This window comes from Eulemur rufifrons, chromosome 23 (assembly GCF_041146395.1).
Source record: "Eulemur rufifrons isolate Redbay chromosome 23, OSU_ERuf_1, whole genome shotgun sequence".
Taxonomy (NCBI): Eukaryota; Metazoa; Chordata; class Mammalia; order Primates; family Lemuridae; genus Eulemur; species Eulemur rufifrons.
Window position 1 is genome coordinate 25,907,677 of NC_091005.1, and position 20,106 is coordinate 25,927,782.

Below are 20,106 nucleotides of genomic sequence, written 5' to 3' on the forward strand. Positions count from 1 at the left end.
CAACCTGTTCTCTTACTCACAGCACAGGGGACGAACACAGCCGGGGGAACTGGGGTCACTTGGACCAGGTGGCTGCGCTGCGCTGGGTCCAGGACAACATTGCCAACTTTGGAGGGAACCCAGGCTCTGTGACCATCTTTGGCGAGTCAGCGGGAGGTGAAAGTGTCTCTGTTCTTGTAAGTGTTCCTGGCACCAGGCCCCACCCCCAGGCTGATGTGGCTGCTGAAGAGACCACTTAGAGACCAGCCTGCCCAGCCACAGGCACCTTTGCTTACAAGGCCTGGATTTGCAACAGACCCCACTCATTGCCCAGCATCACATTGTGGAGAGCTAACGTCCAAACTCTCCTTGGCTCCCAGGAAGCTCAAGGCTCAGCTTAATGTCCTGGGGCCATAAGAATCTTGTGCCCCAGGCTGCACTGGTGGCAGTCCTTCTCTTCTTACTTGGTTGAGCTGTCTCTTCCCTTCCTGTTCATTTTAACACTAGGACTCAGCTCACCTCTTTTGGGAGGTAGGGGTGAGTATGAATTACAAAAGTGGAGGCAAGGACAAGAGTTGGACAGAGGTCATTGTTTGTTTCAAAGGCAGATCTATGTGTTGAGGGGACGTGAGCACTGAGAGCAGGCAGGAGCCTCTGCTGAGGTGGTCTGATGGCCCCCCATGCCCAAGAGGGAGGCAGCTATGTCTGTGTTTCAGGGACCAGGTGGGCTGGGGGAGGTGGGAGAGGAAAGACAGATGGAACACAGGATAGGGAGGGAGGGGACAGGGGGAAGTGGGACACAGACACAGTCTGGGGGCGCGAGATGTCCTGCCAGTGTGGGGAATGGGGCTGGGGCGGCACTGAGGGCAGCTGGGATGGGGAAGCAGGTTGGAAGGTGCTGGGAGCTGTGAGGAGCGCTCCAGGTGCCTCGGAGCTGAGCAGAGGGTCAGCCCATTGCTGTGTTTGTCAATCATATATTAGTGTCCTAGTTGAATACTTAGGGGAAATGCTTTTATGTTTTTTGATGTAGAGAGAAAGGAAAAATGCAGATCTTCCCAAAGAAGAAAAAAGCCATTCACAATCCTACTCCCCAGGGTTGTCACTGTTGCTATATTGACATGTAGTTTTGTGGTCTCTTGTCAAGCCTCTATCCATCTATCTATCATATGTCTCTTTTTCTATAAAAAAGTTTTCCTTAATATTATAGTACAACAAAAATGTTTCCCTAAACATTAAACCCTCCTCCATAATATGACCTTTTATAATTGCATAGTATTCCATGGTAAGAATGAAGCGTCCGGCCAGGTACAGTGACTGTCATCCCATCACCCTGGGAGGCAGAGGTGGGAGGATCACTTGAGGCCCAGAGTTCAAGATGAGCCTAACAAGACCCCATCTCTACAAAAACCAAAATAATTAGCCAGGCTTGGTGACATGCACCTGTAGTCCCAGCTCCTTGGGAGGCTGAGGTGGGAGGACAATGAGCCCAGGCGTTGGAGGCTGTGGTGAGCTGTAATGGTGCCACTGTACTCCAGCCAGGGTGATAGAGCTTTCAAAAACATAAAAGTCATTTACTCAATCTCGTTGTGTTGGATCCTTGGTTTATTTCCAATTCTATAACCAGCACGGACACTCTCAGAAGTCTGTGTGTGCCTCCCTGGTCATTTTTGTTGGGATAAATTCTGAGTAGTGGAAATGCTGAAGCAGAACGGGCAGCTGGGAACTGCCAAGCTGTCTTTCTGTGCTTTTGACTGCTGTGATCTGTGCGTGCCACACTCTTCCTGTTCCGTCCGCGGCTCTGTGCTCTGGCTCCATCCTGATGAGGTTCTCTGGGGCAGGCAGGGCCCAGGGTGAGGCTGGGAAACAGGCCAGGCCAGGTGAGGAGCCCCGGTGCCCTCTGAGCCCCAAGGTCTCCTGGGGACCGGGCCAGGGCAGAGCTGTGGGTGGACCCTCCCCTGAGCATGAACTCTCCTCCCGTCTTCTCCCCTCCCAGGTTTTATCTCCCCTGGCTAAGAACCTCTTCCACCGGGCCATTTCTGAGAGTGGTGTGGCCCTCACTTCTGCTCTGCTCAAAAAGGACAACATGAAGCCCCTGGCGAAGGTAGGTCTCCCACACGCTTGGCTCTGTGCTCCCGACATACTCGGGGTTCGTTCCTGCCCTGGGAACCAGCGGATTTTCTCATAGAGTCAGTTAAGTGACCGTGGCTTAGCGGAAAGGGCAAGGAGACCCCTTGCTCAACCTCCCAATTGTACAGCCAGGCAAACTAGAGCAGAGCATGGAAGCCAAGTGCCAAGGTCTGCAAGGGATCTGGGCAGAGCTGGAAGTCAGGCTTGCGACTCTGGACTGTGACCATGTGCACTCCCCGTGACCATACGCCTTAGAGGTTATCAGGAAAGGCTTCCTTAAAAAGTGACCAATAAATGAGGATCAGAAAGATGAATAATAATTTGCTTACAGAGTAAAGAATATTCCAGGGAGAGGACGCAGCATGTGCAAATGTCCTGTGGCAGGAGAAGCATCTTGAGAGTGAGAGAAGGCTGATGTGGCCAGAGCAGAGAGCAGGGGGAGCAGTGGGGACTGAGGGTCCCTCAGCTGAGGGTACACTGAGGGTGGGGACTTTGGCAGGGGCCTTGCTGCACAGGACCCTGGGGAGGATTTTGTGTTTATCTGCAGAGCAGTGGGAAGAGAGGAAGGGGTGACCAGAGATTGTGGCGCTGCTGAGCAGGGTCCACTGGAGCCAGAGAGGTGCAGGGAGGGTTTGGGTGGGGCTGTGGGGGCTGGTTTGGGGCAACTTAGCCTTCAGGGGCTGATTAGCAGGTGGGGAGGAAATGGAGACCCAAGAATTTTTTATGATTTTAGAGATTTTTTTCCAGAATTCATTGTTTATAAGCAACAGGTGGCCACTGGGGCAGGCTTGAGTCAAGAAGGGGACTTTATTTTTCAAGGAAGCAGAAGTGGCAGGGGTGAGGCTGGGCTTTGTGAACAAACAGCCAGAAATTGCAAAGTGAAGGGAATCCAGGTCTCTCTGATTCTTACTCTTCTCTCCCCTCTGCCTCCCTTTTCCCCACTTTTCCTCTTCCTGTTGGTCTATTTGCCAAGTAAGTTCTGAGCAGGGATTCTGCAGCAGACACTGTCCAGGCTCTGGGACCCTGCGCCCTCCCCATGGCCCTGCCACCACAGAGACCGCCTTAGGTGCATCTGGGCCTTCCTCTCTGGCCGAGCTCTGCTGTCAGTTCCTGTGACTGCCCCATCTGGCCTCGGGCTTGGGAACTCGCCTGTGGTTCCAGAAAGTGGCCAGCTTTTCTTCTGTTTGGAAAACACTCATGTCTACACTCACAGCTTTCCACCCCCATCGCAGATCACTTAGAGAAAGAGGCCGGCAGCACTGGCTTTGCTGAGATGCCCCCCGTGGTGCATCAAACTCTTCCTCTCAGAACAGTCCGGGTGACGGTGTGCAGGGCAGACCACCCCCAAGTGTCCCAGACAGGCTCAGGGGAGCCTCTCCCTCAGGGGGGTTTTCTTCTTACATTTATTTTTTAAGGTGAGAAGAGGTTCTGGGATGGGGTCAGGGGTTCTCCATGCATTAACAGTTGCTCCTTGGTGGCTTGCTAAGGACAGGGGAGGACACATCTGAGCCTATGTTTGTATGGTCCTTGGCCTAAAAATGACTTTTTTTCATATATAAATAATTGAAAATAAATGAAGAAGAATATTTCAAGACCTGTGACAACTGTATGAAATTCACATTTCAGTGTCCATAATGAAAGTTTCATTGGAACACAGAGAAACGCATTTAATTTCCTTCCGTAGCAGAGTTGAGAAGGTGCAACAGAGACCACATGGCCCACAAAGCCTCAGATATGACTGTTTGTCCCTTTAATGAAAACGTCTGACCCCTGCCCTGGAGAGTCACGTGTGGTTATTGCTCAGGACTCCAGCACGTGACTGTGCAGGTGGAAACTCTTAGCTGTGCCGCAGACGCCCCACTGACTGAGAAGCACCATCCGTGCCTCAGGACAGACGCGCGCTATTTTCCTGTAGGGCCCCGTTTAAGTCACATTCGGTACTTTCTGAAGTGTCTTGGTGCGAATCACCTTATCCAGGCCTCCTGCAATTCTGCACGTTTCAGTGTGTGGGAGACACGGGACCCTCCTACACACTTCCCACGTATTAGCTCATCTTACAAGGTAGGCGAGATCATTATGCCCATCTAAGGGTGGAGAAACCAAGGCCAAATGGCCAGTGTGTGCAAAAGTCAGACTTAGAAACCAGATGGTGGGTTTCAGGGTTCCATACCCTTAACTCCTCTCTTGAGACACTCAGCTTTGAGATCATTATGCCCATTTTAGCAGAGATAAGGCAACACACAGATTGTGTACTTACCGCTTATATCACATTTCAGATTAGGCACAGCGGCAGCACTCTGTGGGCCCCAGAACCCACACGTCTGGTCTAGAGTACTTTCTCCCCCCCCTGCTGCCTTGCAAAGTGGTCTGGGGACAGAACACATCTTTCTACCTTGACGGAGGGAAGGGACAATGCTCTTGAGCTCTTGCTGCCTGTGATCTTTGCAGCAAGTTGCTGTCGCTGCTGGGTGTAAAACCACCACCTCGGCTGCCATGGTTCACTGCCTGCGCCAGAAGACAGAGGAGGAGCTCCTGGAGGCTACACTGAAAATGGTAAGTGGGTCCGTGCTAGTCCCCCCGCCCCCACCCCCGCATGCAGTTGTGGCCCCGGGCTTCATCTTTTCCGCTGTCCTCTTGCCCTGAAAAAACTCCCTGGGACAGTTTTGCACCTCTCGGGATTCTGTGGATCTGAACAGTGAATTTCCTTTTTGCTTTTTTATTAAAACATACCTCAAATATCAAAAGAAGTCCAAAAATACATGAGTAAAAATTATGTAATAATTCTCCAACTTTATGGAAACTTAATATTTTTCCATTCTTGTTTCAGATGTACTTTAAAGAAATTAAACATTACATATTCTCAGGGAGAACCAAAATCCTAAATTTTTCGGACTCAGTTATGAATCTAGGTAGCCATTCATCCACCCATCCATCCATCACCTGCCTGGTAATTGTCATCCATCTGTCCATGTAGCCATCCAGTTCTCCCGTACTCCATGTATTGACCAACTCCATCCGTCTGTCCATCCATCCATCCATCCATCCATGCTAACTGTATGGGGGGAACGTGGGGGAGGTGATGCAAACACAGATTGGACATGGTACCTGCTCACAAGTAACTATCCCTATACTTAGTGGGTTGAGTATGGTGAGAGTACAGAGAGGGAAAACATTCCTTATAGCCAGCAGGGATGGGTCACAGAGAAGGTGACATCTGAGGCTTGATGGATGGCTGTGGAAGCCATCTGTCATCACAGGGAAGCTCGACAGAACAAACGCCCAGAGAATACAGCATCTAGAGCCAATGGGAGCTATTCCCGTGCTGGGAGAAGAGTGTGAGTTGTCAGCTCAGCAGTGGCCTGAGGCCTGGACTCCCCGTCTGGACCCTGCAGACCTGGGGATACTCCTGGACGCCCAGGGCACGTCTCTAGCACTGGGCTCTGCCTGCGTGTCTGTGGGTTGCGTCCAGTGTGTCTGTGGGGGTTGGGTCCTGGTTCATCAGGCTGTAATATGGAGAACAAAAATGTTTAAAAAATTAAAGCACAACTGGTTCTAATGTCTGGAAATAGGCAAGTATTTCAGCAATTCTTCACGTAGCATAAGAGGACCCAGCTTATAAGGAACTAGCTGGTGACTTTGTGAAAATTCAGACCTACGATCCCAGGACACTCTTTTGAGACTTTATGAGATCTTATGGAAGTGCTTCCGTGATGATCCACTGCCCCAAGCTCACACACACACACACACACACACACACACACTCACACTCACACTGACTCACACAGACACACACACTTGGCTGGTGGGGCTACAAACCCATAATGGAGGAACCCCTTCCGGTCACTTCCTGCATCCCAGTCAGACCTGTTAGCTACAGTGTAACATGACAATCACTGCAATCTTGGTGAACACACACCAAAGAGAAGCATCATGGAGCTTGTATGAGTCAGGACTTTCTAATGCAAGATGAGAAAGCCCATCTCAAATTGCCTCGAGCAGAAAAAGAAATGTGTTGCAACAGAATCCTTGGGTTACTGAAAAGTCCAAGAGCAGATGGCTTCAGGCATGGCTGGATCCGGATGTTATTGGGAATCTTCCTGTCTCTATCCTTCCGTTTTGCACTCCTCTGTGTTGGCTTCACTCTCAGGCAGATCTATCCCCTGGGGAGGTTTAAGACAACAGCACTCTGGACTTATATCCTACCTGCTTAGAAACCCTCTTTGCCAATAGTTCTAGCAAAAGTTTTGGGGTACACTCTGTTGGACTGACATGGGTAAGTGCCCATCCCTGAAATAATATCTGTGTTCAGGGAGATAGAACACTCAAGGTTGAATATAAATGCCTGAATTTATGGAGTGAGAGAGGATAAGTGGGAGGTCCCCCCAAACAAAATTGGGGTGTCATTGCCAGGGGAACAAGAAGGAGAAATGGGTGGCGGGCAGGTCAGTCACCAACAGCAGACTTTCTCTCCAGAGCTCCTGCCACCCTGGCCAGGGTCCCCAGGGCCTGTCCTTCCCTTGCTGGTGCCTGCCCCTCCCTCAAGTTCGCCCACACCCTGTGCTCACACCCATAGAGCTGGTGTCCTGCCCACTTCCTCTTGGCCCTGCCAGGGTGGCACCAGGAGGGAGAACCCGACACCTCTGGTGCACAGCCACAAAGATCAGCTTTCTCCCGGGAAGCTTCTCACCCACATCCTCTGCCTTTGTCTCCACAGAAATTTTTTGCTATTGATTTACTTGGAGACCCCAGAGAGGTAAGGACCTTTGATTTCCTGATTAAAGGTTTTGACTCTTAAGATCTTTAAGCTCCAGTTGACTCTGAATGAGACAATTCTCCCTTGTGGAACCCCCATAACTCCTCATGTGTATAGTGCTGAGGCCCAGAAAGGGGCAGTGACTTGCCTGGGGTAACACAGCCAGGGGACCAGAGGCAGGACTGGAACCTGTTCCCCGGACTCACAGTCCAGTGCTCCCAGGCATCAAATGTGAGACTCCCGGTCTCACCCACCCCCCTTCTTATTCACCTTTCCTCTGCCCAACATGGCCCTGAGGGAGGAGGCTGGACCGGAGCCTCCCACTGTCAGGAGGCAGAGGTCACAGGAGCCTTCCCTGAGGGTACAGATCCCCTGGGAGGCCACAGGTTCATCTATACAGGGGGAGCCTGGAATCTCAGTCCTGAGAACCCCCTCCTCCCAGCACGTGGGTCATTCCAATAGTGTCCTCCACATCTTCTCCTGCTGTCCCCCCAACAGGTCTCCAGGGTCTGGTGGCATCACCTGTGCAGCATCTCACAGTCCTGCCCTCTCTGCTCCCCCCCTGGAGATCACAGTAGTTTTCCCCTAGCAGGTCTTGTGAGGATTGAATGAGTCATGCAGCCAATCAGCTCAGGCTCTGTAAGCACTGCCCGCGTGCCAGGACCTGACTCGGGAGCTGGGGACGTAGCAGTGACACACACAAGATCCCTGCCCCTTAGAGCCTTCCATTCCAGTGGGGCCGTGTACAGTAAAGACCAAATGAAATATGCAGTGTGTTGGTGATGGGCGGTGTTAAGCGGTGGAGCTCACCGGTGGTTTGAATTTACGTAGCAGGGTCAGGGACAGGCTGAGTGAGAAGGTGGCATCTGAGCCGGGCTCCGGAGGGGGGAGGCAGCTGTCAGGAAAACTGGAGGGGCCGTCCAGGCAGGGACGGCTGCTGCGCTGGTCCTCGCTGAGGCAGGAGGCTGGTCTGCAGAGCTGGAGAGGAAGGAGCCAGGGGACAGACGGGCTGGAGGCTAAAGAGGTAATGGGAGGTGGGAGGTGGGGGTGGGGGTGGTCACTTGAAGCACTTGGACTTTGATTTGGAGTGAGAGGGGAGGCTTCAGAGAGGGTTTTTTTTTTTTTTTTTTTGAGACAGAGTCTCGCTCTGTTGCCCGGGCTAGAGTGCCATGGCGTCAGCCTAGCTCATAGCAACCTCAAACTCCTGGGCTCAAGCAATCCTCCTGCCTCAGCTTCTCGAGTAGCTGGGACTACAGGCATGCGCCACCATGCCCAGCTAATTTTTTCTATATATATTTTTAGTTGGCCAGATAATTCCTTTCTATTTTTAGTAGAGACGGGGTCTTGCTCTTGCTCAGGCTGGTCTCAAACTCCTGACTTCGAGCGATCCACCCACCTCGCCCTCCCACAGTGCTAGGATTACAGGCGTGAGCCACCGCGCCCGGCCTCCAAGTGTCCTTTTCACAGTCCATTTAGGGCTATATTTTTGCATTTTGTTCTTTGTGTTAGTTAGAGATCTGACCGTTTCAAACGCCCCCCAGAGTCCTGCTGCAGCGATGTCTCATGTTCCTAAGCCCAGGGACGCTGCGCTGTGTGTGACGGGGAAAGTACCCGTGTCAGGCGAGCTTTGCTGAGCGATGAATCGTAGTGCTGTTGGCCGTGAGATCAGAGTCAATGAACAGTACAGCACACCCGGGAGGAAGGGGAGGAAAGGTGCCCGTCCACACCTGAGGCCAGTGTGGACAGTGGTAGAATCTGCAGTGTGTGATGAGCTACGGCAAGGACGGAAAAGCAGCTACAACTACAGACTCAGGAGACGATGAAGGATTTTGTAGAAAGCACAGTGGACGGCACTGCTGTGGGGCGGAAACCAAAAATATTTACAGCCATGGGATCCAGGGTGAGGAAAACGTGAAGGCCTTCCTGGATGGTGTTTATTACAAATAAATACTATATAAAAGTAGTTCTTTAAAGAAGTATCTATTACATGAAATGTCTCCAAACAGAAACTCATGCATAAAATAAGGTCCCTGAATATATTGTGTCTGGAGGCTCCCAGGACCTGACGCTGTATTTCCCCTCCCAGTGGCGACTCGGCACTGGCGTGGCCGGCGCTCAGGGCAGCGCTGTAGAACCCAGCATGGCTGCCGTGAATGACGAGGGTCTCCCGCAGAGAGACTTACAGAGACAGACACCCTTCCGTGGAAACACACAAAACTATATATAGAATACATGTATTTACGCTGAGTGACATTTCGGGTCTCCCCCTGGTGACCTTGCCACTGCCAGCCCCTGGTTGAAGTCCTCCTCTCTGGGGTCACACAGACTTTGCCCCCTTGGTCAGGACCCTGAGCTTCTGTGGCCACTGCCTGGGGCCACACAGGCCCATGTGTTGCTCTCGCCCTCAGGCAGGCAGGTGGGGGACGGGGGTGCTGTCTGGGGAGGGGAGGCTCAGACGCTGTCCTGTCTCTTCCCCAGAGTCACCCCTTCCTGCCCACGGTGGTGGACGGAGTGCTGCTGCCCAAAAACCCTGAAGAGATTCTGGCCGAGAAGAATTTCAACGCTGTCCCCTATGTTGTCGGCATCAACAAGCAAGAGTTTGGCTGGATCCTTCCAACGGTGAGCACGTGCAGCCTCAGACAGACTCAGCGCTCTCCCCAGTCAGCCCTCCCTGCTCCCGCCCCAGACGTCCTCCTTCTCCAAGTCCCCATCTGAGTCCAGGGCAGCTGTCCCCTCCCTCACAAGTTGTCATTTCCATGGAAACATCTGGGATGGCCCAGCTGTGACCGGGGTGGCATGGCCCTGGGAACCCTTCTCCCCAACACTCTTTGATCGTCTTCCAATGAGAGAATCCTGCGGTGTCCGTGCCCGGAGGGCCTGAGGAGGTAACGGTTGTGCAGATGGGAAACGGAGGAGCCTGGAACGGGGAAGGAGCTCAGGCGTTGAGGCGAGTCAGGCCTGGGCCTGGCAGCTTCTCACCTTGGGCCCGGTGCGCAGTTCCCCCATAAATCGCCACGCACGCTCTCAGTCATCTCTCTGGAGAGATTCAGAGCAGGTCGGTTCTCCTTGAGTTGATTGACTCTAAATGCGCAGCAAGACCTTCCTTCCTGTCCAAGATAACAAAGCCAAGTCCAGTTAGAGCAGGAGGACAGGTTTTATCCAGAAACACCATTGCAACAGGGAATTGTCCAGTGTGGACGGGCCCCAAATCCCTGAAACAAAGGCTGGAGATGTTCTGAAGCCTGGGCTGTGCTGAGGGAAAGCACGGTGGGGTGCGGAGTTGGGGCTGGTTAGTCTGTGAGGCCAGACCACCTGGATCTGTGAGTCCACCCTCCCCTGGAGGAGAAACAGGAGCCAGGGGTGTGAATGGCAGCGAGGCCCTCCCTGAAGTGAGGCTGTAATCTTCTCACAGGACTGGGAGGGAGGCCCAGGGGTATCTCCCTGAAGGTTTGCACTTCATAGCCAGGCCCCTCAGGTCCTTGAGGAAACAGCTTGGGTGGTAGATTTGCATCCCGAAGGGCAGAGAAAGGCCTTATAACTGGAAGCTTTCTAAAGTCACTGCTCTGGGAGGGGCTCAGGGGCCTCTGCCTGTCACCAGGTTTTGGCTGCAGCAAAGAGTAAGTTCCCTGGCAGGTGGAGCTTTCTCAGGCAGCATTGTAAGGGGGCTGGGGCCGTTGTAGGGGCCTTGACCTTAAGCTGCTGGGAGACCTGCTGGGGCTTGAGGAAGTCTCTGGGTGCAGAGGTTTGGACAGAGTCGTTATGTGCTGAGAGTTCTGCAGTTCTCCCTTCAGAAGGATATCAAAGACCAAAGCCGGGATGGCAGGATTTGGGACTTTCTGTGTCATCTGTGACAGGTGGAGTATTTGAGAGGTCTGTGTCACCTGCCCCAGAGCCCTGGAGTTCAGCACTAGCCTGGCTACAGCTTCCCTCTCTGCCTCCCTGACCACTGTGGGGATTCTAGCCTGCTGCACACACACCACAAACACACACACACCACACAAACACATGCGCACACACATACACAAACAGAGCAAAAAACTGGCACAGCTTCTGCCAAACTTATTTTAATCCTCTTTGCAATCCTTGAGTTTCTGGATGGAAGTCCATTTGATTCCTTGATTTTGCCCAATTCATTAAAGACCGATGCTTTTCAAGGCCCAAGAAAATTAGAGGACCTTCAGACCGTGTTGGATTGGTTGGTTGGTGAGGTTGGCTGTTGTTCATTCCCAGTGATTCACAAATATTTAATCATTTCTTTTAATAGTTGATGGGCTACCCACTTTCTGAAGGCAAACTGGATCAGAAGACGGCCACGTCACTCTTGTGGAAGTCCTACCCCCTTACTGTAAGAGTCTAGGAATCGTGGGAATTGGGTGAGACCCAAAGAGGGGCAGGGACTTGTCCCAAATCACAGATCAATTAAATTATAGAGTGGAGACTGGGGCTTGACGGTTCTGGCCCCATTTTTCTACCTTCCTCATTTCACCACCCGGGCGCTGGGGGGAGTTGCCCAGGGCTGGAGAGCTTCTCCACCGATGCAAGCCTCGCTCACTGGCCAGAGAAGCTGCACTGCTCACCAGGGGACGTGGTCACTGTCTGGATCTATTTCAGGACATCCCTGAGGAGCTGACTTCAGTAGCCATTGAGGAGTATTTAGGAGGAACAGACGACCCTGTCAAAAAGAAAGACCTGTTCCTGGACTTGATTGGAGATGGCATGTTTGGTGTCCCATCTGTGATTGTGGCCCGACACCACAGAGGTGAGTCCTAGAGGCTACACAGGAGGGGAACACTGGCCCCACCAGTTGTGGTATCTGACCTGCCCACGTCCCAGTGTAGACAGATGTGGACACTGCCGAGGGTCAGGCCTCACAGGCAGGTTCCATATGACATGGGGTGTGGCGCTGTCCTATTTTTGTTTCTGCCTGCAGCAGACTCTGAGTAAATGATCCAGGTGCATGCAGTTTATCTTGTCAGATAATGGTAGAAAAAAGCAGCAGGGAGGTGGGGAAGTGTCAGAGGAAAGAGGTGGAAGACAATCCGTGATGCATTGCCAAGCAGGTGTCCACTGTGCACAGCTAGAGCTGGGGACACAAGCAGAGGACACGGCTCAGGCTTGTCCCTTCTGAGCAGAGGGAGCTGGGGTCTTTATCCACCGGCTCTCAGTTGTCGTTGGTTGAAGGCTGTTCCACGGAGTTAGTTCTCTGGCACTTTGATGTGCAGCACACATGGCTATAGTAGTCTCTGGTGGCCCAACAAAGGCCCAAGGATGTTTGAGGTGGACATCACGCTGGCAGCCCCACAGGTAGGGCATGTGGGTGATGTGGGTGAGGCACCAACAGCTTCTGCTACAAGGGCTTCCTGCCTGCAGTGACGCTGGGATGTGCGGCTACAGGACGAATATTGGAAGACGGGTCTTGGAGGGTTTCCAAGGTCAGAGCTGGCTGCAGACTAGTTTCTTTACTGGTGGAGCTGGGGGCAGAGCAGGAGACCAGTACAGGATCAAGAGGGTTGTCCAAGACTGACCAAGAAGGCCAAAGGGAGGGAGCAGTAGCAGACTTGGGTGGTCTGGAGAATGTCAGTGTCTGGGACTGGCTTTGTCCATCTTGGTGTGTGCCAGAATGGACAAGCAGAAGGCCGGGGTGGAGTCTACCATGGAAACTTCTGACACTGACGTGAGGCTGTGTGGGTGGGGTGTGAACTTGTGTATGCAGGAGCTCACCTAGAGGGGAGGTGTCCTCCTTTGGGGGCCATTTGGGGAGCCTCACAGCACCTTTCTTCTTCTGCCGGTTCCCACTCACTTAGTCTGCGTGCCAGGAAAGGGTCCTCTGGTCCAGACCTCTCTCTTTTACCATGCTCGAGGGGTTTTATTAATAAAATTCGGGACGTGATAAGCATAATGAAGCTAGCTTCAGCTGACCTAGCATGTGTGCAAGGACACCTCTGTGCAGGAAGGTGCAGGTGTCGATTACTGTTTCTTCCTCCCAAAGGCCTTGGTGAAACCCTGTAGCCAGAAGCTGCCTGGGTTAAATCTGTAAACTTGGTTTGGCCTCCTGCTGTGTTTCTGATCTATGGTGCTCCCTTCTGCGTCTTCTGCTGGTTCTGGCCGTACTGACCCGGTGCTTTTTATGTAAGTTTTCATTACTTTGGGTTCCGTCTTTTTGCTAGACTATTCAGATTTTATCAACTTTCATTTTTGGTATTTGTCTCTTTTTGATAAAAATAACTTTTCTGAATATAAAATTAATGTTATAATTGTAGAAAGTTTCAAAAATATAAACACATAAAGAAGGAACTAGGTATCACTCAATTCCTCCACCTAGAACTATCTGCTATAAAGTTTTTATGTATTTTCTTCTAGTAATTTTTCCTTGTCATATATTATCTAAAAATCAATTTTAAATTATGTTTTTATTAATACAAAGGTTATATTTTGATGATTTTGTTGATGTCAATAAAAATTCAAAAAGATTCATTTCCATTGAATGGATATTACCATTTACTTTAATATTCCTATTGGATATTTCAGTCAGCTGCTCATGTTATGAGGCTACAAATAACATTATGTTCAGCCTTATGTGCATAAATCTCTAGCCACATGTTTAATAATTTTCTTAGGATATATTTTAGAAGTGATATTACTAGATTTGACTATAGGAACTTGATAAAGCTCTTGATACATATTGCAGATTTTCTTTCCAGTGTATAAGAATATGGATTTCTTTCTTTTTTTTTTTTTTTTTTTTTTTGCCTCTGGTATATTTTTTATTTTATTATTTTATTTTAATGAATTTGAGGAGTATAAGTTGAATTCACCTACATGTATATATACTATTTTATAGTGGTAGGGTCTGGGCTTTTGGTGTACCCAAGTAGTGTACATTGTACCCCACAGATTTGTCATCCTTCGTCCCTTCCCACCCTTCCCCCTTTCAAGTATCCAGTGTCCATCACACCACTGTGTGTGTCCTTGTGTAGCCATAGTTTAGCTCCGACTTATAAGTGAGAACATGTGGCATTCATTTTCCTGTTCCTGAGTTACTTCACTCGGGATAAACAGCCTCTAGTTCCATCCAGGTTGCTGCAAAAGACATTATTTCATTCTTTATTATTGCTGAGTTGTACTCCACGGTATATATATAGCACATTTTCTTAATCTGCACATCAGTTGATGGGAATTTGATTCCATATCTTTGTGATTGTGAATTGTGCTGTGCTAAACATACGAGTACAAGTATGTTTTTGATATAATGATTTTTCCTCTGGGTAGATAACCCAGTAGTGGGATTGCAGGATTGTATGGTAGATCTACTCTCAGTACTTTGAGAAATTTCCATAGAGGTTGTACTAATATACATTCCCACCAACAGTGTGTAAATGTTTCCTTTTCACCACATCTGCCCCAATATATATTGTTTTTTGCATTTTTAATAATGGCTCTTCTAATTGGAGTAAGACGGTATCTCATTGTGGTTTTACTTTGCATTTCTCTGATGATGAGTGATGTTCAGGATTTTTTTTCAAATGTTTGTTGGCCATTTGTATATATATCTTCTTGGGAAAAATGCCTCTTCATGTCATTTGCCCACTTTTTAAGGAGGGTGTTTGGATTATTCTTGCTGAATTTTTTTAGTTCCTTTTATGTTCCTGATATTAGTTCTTTATTGAATATTGAATATATATTTTGCAAATATTTCCCCCCATTCTGTAGCTTTTGTATTTACTCTATTGACTATTTCTTTTGCTGTGCTGAGCTTTTTTAGTTTAAACGAGTCCTATTTTTTTATTTTGTTGTTGTTGTTGCATTTGCTTTTGGGATCTTAGTCATAAATTCTTTGCCTTGGCCAACGTCCAGAAGAATTTTTCTTAGGTTTTCTTCTAGGATTTTTGTACTTTCAGATCTTACGTTTAAGTCTTTAATCCATCTTGAATTAATTTTGAATATGGTGAGGAGTAAGGCTCTAGTTTCATTCTTCTGCATGAGGCTATCCAATTTGCCCAGCACCATTTATTGTAAAGGGCGTCATTTCCCCAGTGCATGTTCTTGACAACTTTGTCAAAGATCAGTTAGCTTGTAAGTATGTGGCTTTATTTCTGGGTTTTCTATTCTTTTCTAGTGATCTATGTGTCTATTTTTATACCAGTACCACACTGTTTTGGTTACTATAACCTTATAGTAGGATTTGAAGACAGTCCATGTGATGTCTCCAGCTATGTTCTTTTCACTTAGGATTGCTGTCACTATTCACGCTCTTTTTTGGTTTCATATTAATGTTAGAATTGTTTTTTTTCTAATTTTGTGAAAACGAGGTTAATATTAATATTTGGTAGAAATTACATTGTATCTGTAGATTGCTTTGGGCAGTATGCCATTATAACAATATTGATTCTTCCAATCCATAAGCATGAGATGTTTTCCTATTTGTTTGTGTCATCTACAGTTTCTTCCATCAGTGTTTCGTAGTTCCCCTTGGAGAGATTTTTCAACTCCTTGATTAAGTTTATTCCTAAATATTTTACTTTATTTGGAGCTATTATAAATGGAATTATGTTCTTAATTTAATTCTCAGCTTGATCATTACAGGTGTATTAAAATGTTATTGAGTTTTGTACATTGATTTTATAACCTGAAACTTTTCTGAATTCATTTATCCAATCTAGGAGTCCTCTGGAGGAATCCTTAGGGTTTTCTAAGTATAAGATCATATCAGCAGAAATAATTTGACTTCCTCTTTTCCAATTTGGATGCCCTTTATTTCTTTCTCTTGCCTGATACTCTGCCTAGGACTTGCAGTATTATGTTGACTAAAACTGGTGAAAGTGGGCATTCTTGAATTGTTCTAGTTCTCAAGGGAAATGCTTTCAGCTTTTTCACATCCAGTATGACGTTTGCTTTGGGTTTGTCATATATGGCTTTTATTATTTTAAGGTATGTTTCCTTTTGCTGAGTGTTTTGAGGGTTTTTGTCATGAAGGAATGCTGAATTTGTCAAATGCTTTTTCTGCATCTATTGACATGATCATGTAGTTTATGTTTTTAATTCTGTTTATGTGGTGAATTACATTTACTGACTTGTGTATGTTGAATTATCCTTGCATCCCAAGTACAAAACCCATTTGATCATGGTGAATTATCGTTTTCATGTGCTCTTGGATTCAGTTGGCTAGTATTTTGTTGAGGATTCTTACATCTGTGTTCATCACAGTTTTTGGTCTACAGTTTCCAAACATCCTTTCCTGGATTTGGTATTAATATGATACTGGCTTAAGAGGATAAGATAGGGAATATTGCCGCCTTATCCATCTTTTGGAACAGTTTCAGTAGGATTGGCAACAGTTCTTTGTACATCTGGCAGAATTCAGCTGTGAATCCCTCTGGTCTTGAGCTTATTTTGGGGAGGAGTTTTTTGTTTGTTTGTTTGTTTGTTTTTCCGCTCATTCAAGTTGCTACTCATGATTGGTCTATTCAGGAGTTCTATTTCTTCTTGGTTCAAATCCCATGAGGTTGTATGTTTTCAGGATTTCATCTGTTTCCTCTAGGTTTTCTAGTTTGTGAGCCTTTAGTTGTTCATAATAGTCTCTGATGATCATTTGTATTTCTGTAGTATCAGTTGTAATGTCTCCTTTTTCATTTGTGATGTTTATTTGGCTCTTCTCTATTTTTTCTTGGTTAGTCTAGCTAGTGTTTTATTAATTTTGTTTATCATTTCAAAGAACCAACTTTTTGTTTCATTGATCCTTTGTATTATTTTGGGGGGGGGGGTCTCTATTTGATTTAGTTCCGCTCTGCTCTCTGTTATTTCTTTTCTGCTAACTTTGAGTTTGCTTTGTTCTTGGTTTTCTAGTTCCTTGAGGTGCAACATTAGGTTGTTATTTTATGATCTTTATACTTTTATAATGTAAGCATTTAATGCTAGAAACTTCCCTCCTAGCACTGCTTTTTCTGTATCCCACAGGTTTTGGTGGTGGTGTGTTTCATTTTTATTGATTTCAAAAAAATTTTAATTTCTCTTTTTCTTCATTGACCCACTGATCATTCAGGGGCATACCATTTAACTTCCATGTGTTTATATAGTTTCTGAAGTTCCTCTATGATTGATTTCTAGCTTTATTCCACTGTGTTCTGAAAAACTACTTGATACGATACAGGTTTTCTTCAAATTTGTTAAGACTTGTTTTGTGGCCTAAAGTGTGATCTATATTGTAGAATGTTTCATGTGCTGATGAAAAAAAATGTTTATTCTTTAGTTGTTGGGTGAAATGTTCTATAAATGTGAATGAAGTCCATTTGTTCTAAAGTCCAATTTAATTTTAATGTGTCTTTGTTGATTTTCTGTCTTGATGATCTGTCTAGTGCTATGAGTGTGGTATTGAAGTCCCCCACTCTTATTGTGTTGCTGTCTGTCTCTTTTCTTATGTCTAGTAATATTTGTTTTGTGAATCAGCGTGGTCGAATGTTGGTACATATACATTTTGGATCATTACATCCTCTTGCTGAATTGGTCTTTTTACCATAATATAATAACCTTCTTCATCTTTTGAAACTATTTTTGATTCAATGTCTGTATTATACAAGTATAGCTCACTGTTGGTTTCCATTTGCATACAATATCTTTTTGCACTCCTTTACTTTCAGTCTATATATGTCTTTATATGTATGGTGGGTTTTCTGTAAGCAACATGTAGTTAGGTTCTGTAAAATCGATTCTGCCAATCTGTATCTTTTAAGTGGAGCGTTTATAGTCAATATTAATACTGATATGTAAGACTTTGTTCTTGTCATATTGTCAGTTTATTTCTAGTTGTTTTATAAATTCTTTCTTTTTCTCTGTTCTTTTGCCCATGTGGTTTTCTGATCTTCTGTCATGTTGCCATTTAACTCCTTTCTCTTCCTCCTTTGTGTAATCGTTTTGTGAGACCTGTGTGTTTTTGTGATGATGAATATTGATCTTTTGTTTCCATGTTTAAAACTCCTTTGAGTGTTTCCTGTAGGGATGGTCTAGTGGTGATGAATTCTTTCGGTGTTTCCTTATCTGGGAAAGACTTTATTTCGCCTTCATTTGTGAAGCTTATTCTGGCAAGATGTAAAATTGTTGGTTGGCAGTTTTTTGATTTTTTGGTTCAACACTTTGGAAATGCCATCCCATTTTCTTCTGTCCTACTAAGAGGTCTGCTGTTAATCTGATGAGGTTTTCTTTATAGGTGACTAGACAGTATTTTCCTGTGATTTTTAAAATTCTCTCTTTTACTTCAGCTTTAGTTATTCTGACTAGGATATGCCATGGTGAAGTCCTCTTTGCCATGTGTTTGCCTGGGGATCATTGGGCCTCCTGTAGTTGAACGTCTAACTGTCTCGGCAGTACTGAAAATTTTTTGACTATTATTTCCTTAAGTAGGTTTTCTAAACTTTGATCTGCCTTCCTTCATGAAAATACCAATAACTTGTAAGTTGTCACTTTATGTAGTCCCGGATGTCTCAAAAGATTTGCTCATTCTTTTTTCCTTATTTTTTATCTGACTGGATTTTTCCAAAGTCCTATCTTCAAGTTCTGAGATTCTTTCTTCTGCTTGATCTAGTCTATTCTTGAAGTTTTTAATATTTTTGTATTTTCTTCCGTGAATTTTTCAGCTCTGGAATTTCTGTTTGGGTTGTTTTTATGATATCTCTCTTGTTGATAAATTTCTCATTCGTATCCTGAATTGATTTTCTGTTTCCTTATATTAATTTTCAGATTTCTCTTCCATCTCATTGAGCTTCCTTAGAATCAGTATTTTAAATTCTTTATCTGACATTTCAGGTATTCTCTTTGATTGGGATCTGTTGCTGGACAGTTGCTGTGGTCCTTTGATAGTGTCATATTTCCTTGTTTTTTCATGTTTCCTGTGTCCTTCTGTTGATATCTGCTGTAGCAGTTGCTTGTTCTGATTTTTGAAATTGTTTTAAGAAGGTGAGAATTTTTTCCTGAAGAGGTATATTTGTTGTTTGTTGAGTAGGACACTTTGGCTTTGAGTTTGGGTGCCTGCAGTAGTGTGATCTTTGTATGATTTCTTAGGCAGTACACAGGGTCAGTGGTATCTACGCTTGCTTTGTTGGTGTATGGAACGGTTTTTAGTTGAGTCTGTGGTGAAGATTTTCTGGCACTTGAACAGCAGCGGTGGCCAGTCTTTGGGCTGTAGTGGCGGAAGCAGTGGTCTGAGTATGCCTGATTTTAGTCCCCAGAGCAGCTTACATTGACAGCAGTGTTAGTGTGTCCTGGGTGGCCAATTCTTGGGCTTTTCAGGTAGCTTGCTCAGAAGCTAGAATTTGGAGCAGAGGATTGGGTTTGGTGGCTTCTCAGGCCCCTATGCAGCTCGTGTGATGTGAGGAGTGACAGTAGTGGTGGTTGAGCCACCCACTAAGACCCAAGTGGTCCATATTGGTGTCACTGGTAGCTGCAATAGATTGGTCAAGCTAGTCCCCAGTTCCACAGCTGCCTGTAAAAGGGCAGCGGGTACTGTCCTAAGTGTGCTTATGAGAGTTCTGTCTCCCCTGCCCCTTCCTGGCCAGGTGGTGGCTACAGTCATGTAGCCTTGAATTCAGCCTGAAGGTGAGGAGCAGCCCAGTGTTGAAATATCAAAATGGCACCAGCTGTGGGCTTGCACTTAAGGCAGGCAGGGCCCCTTTCAAACAAGTGGCGCAGGCAAGAATCTGTGGGGAGTGGTGTCTGCTCACGTCTCAGTCTCGCAGGAGCCCACAGCAGGGCAGTGGGAATCGTCCTACGTGTGTGTAGTAGAGCTTGGGCTCCCTTGTCCTTCAGCCAGGCAAGGCTGCAGCTGTGTCCACGCACACTCAGTCCAAGGACAGGGTGCTGCCCAGGTTTAAACTCCCAGAGTGGCCCCTTGGGCTTGTGACCACAGAAGGTAAATCCTTTTCCAGACAAACAGCGTGGGCAAGATGCTGGGGGTGGGGGAGCTGCCTGCTCACGATTCTCTCCCACGGCAGCCCATCGCAGAGTGCTGGGCACGTCCTGGGTGTACATAGGAGAGCTTGGGCTCCCCTGTCCCTCCTCAGAGGGCAGGGTTGTGGCGGCCTCGGCCCAATTTTGGACCAAAGGTGGGGCATTACCTGGTTTCAAACTCCCACGATGGTGCCCTGAGCCATTACCAAAGGGGCAGGGCCCTTCTCAGGCAGGCTGAGCTGGCAAGAAACTGAGTAGTGTCATTTGCACAAGATTGTCCCACAGCAGCCAGCTGCAGGATGGGGGCTCTG

The 20,106-nt window shown here is 47.0% G+C and overlaps 1 protein-coding gene across 3 annotated transcripts in view; it reads left to right on the forward strand.

The window, feature by feature from the left end:
- Nucleotides 1-20,106, forward strand: part of LOC138373955 (liver carboxylesterase 1-like) — a 36,005-nt gene that overhangs the window by 11,542 nt on the left and 4,357 nt on the right. For 2 of the 3 annotated variants that reach the window (XM_069456635.1, XM_069456634.1), the window contains exons 5-12: nucleotides 23-176; nucleotides 1,973-2,080; nucleotides 4,555-4,659; nucleotides 6,821-6,859; nucleotides 9,338-9,478; nucleotides 9,912-9,914; nucleotides 11,124-11,204; nucleotides 11,471-11,618. In XM_069456635.1, the coding sequence (XP_069312736.1) occupies nucleotides 23-176; nucleotides 1,973-2,080; nucleotides 4,555-4,659; nucleotides 6,821-6,859; nucleotides 9,338-9,478; nucleotides 9,912-9,914; nucleotides 11,124-11,204; nucleotides 11,471-11,618 (779 nt within the window). The remainder of the gene's footprint in view (nucleotides 1-22; nucleotides 177-1,972; nucleotides 2,081-4,554; nucleotides 4,660-6,820; nucleotides 6,860-9,337; nucleotides 9,479-9,911; nucleotides 9,915-11,123; nucleotides 11,205-11,470; nucleotides 11,619-20,106) is intronic. The other variant, XM_069456633.1, reaches the window with a different exon arrangement.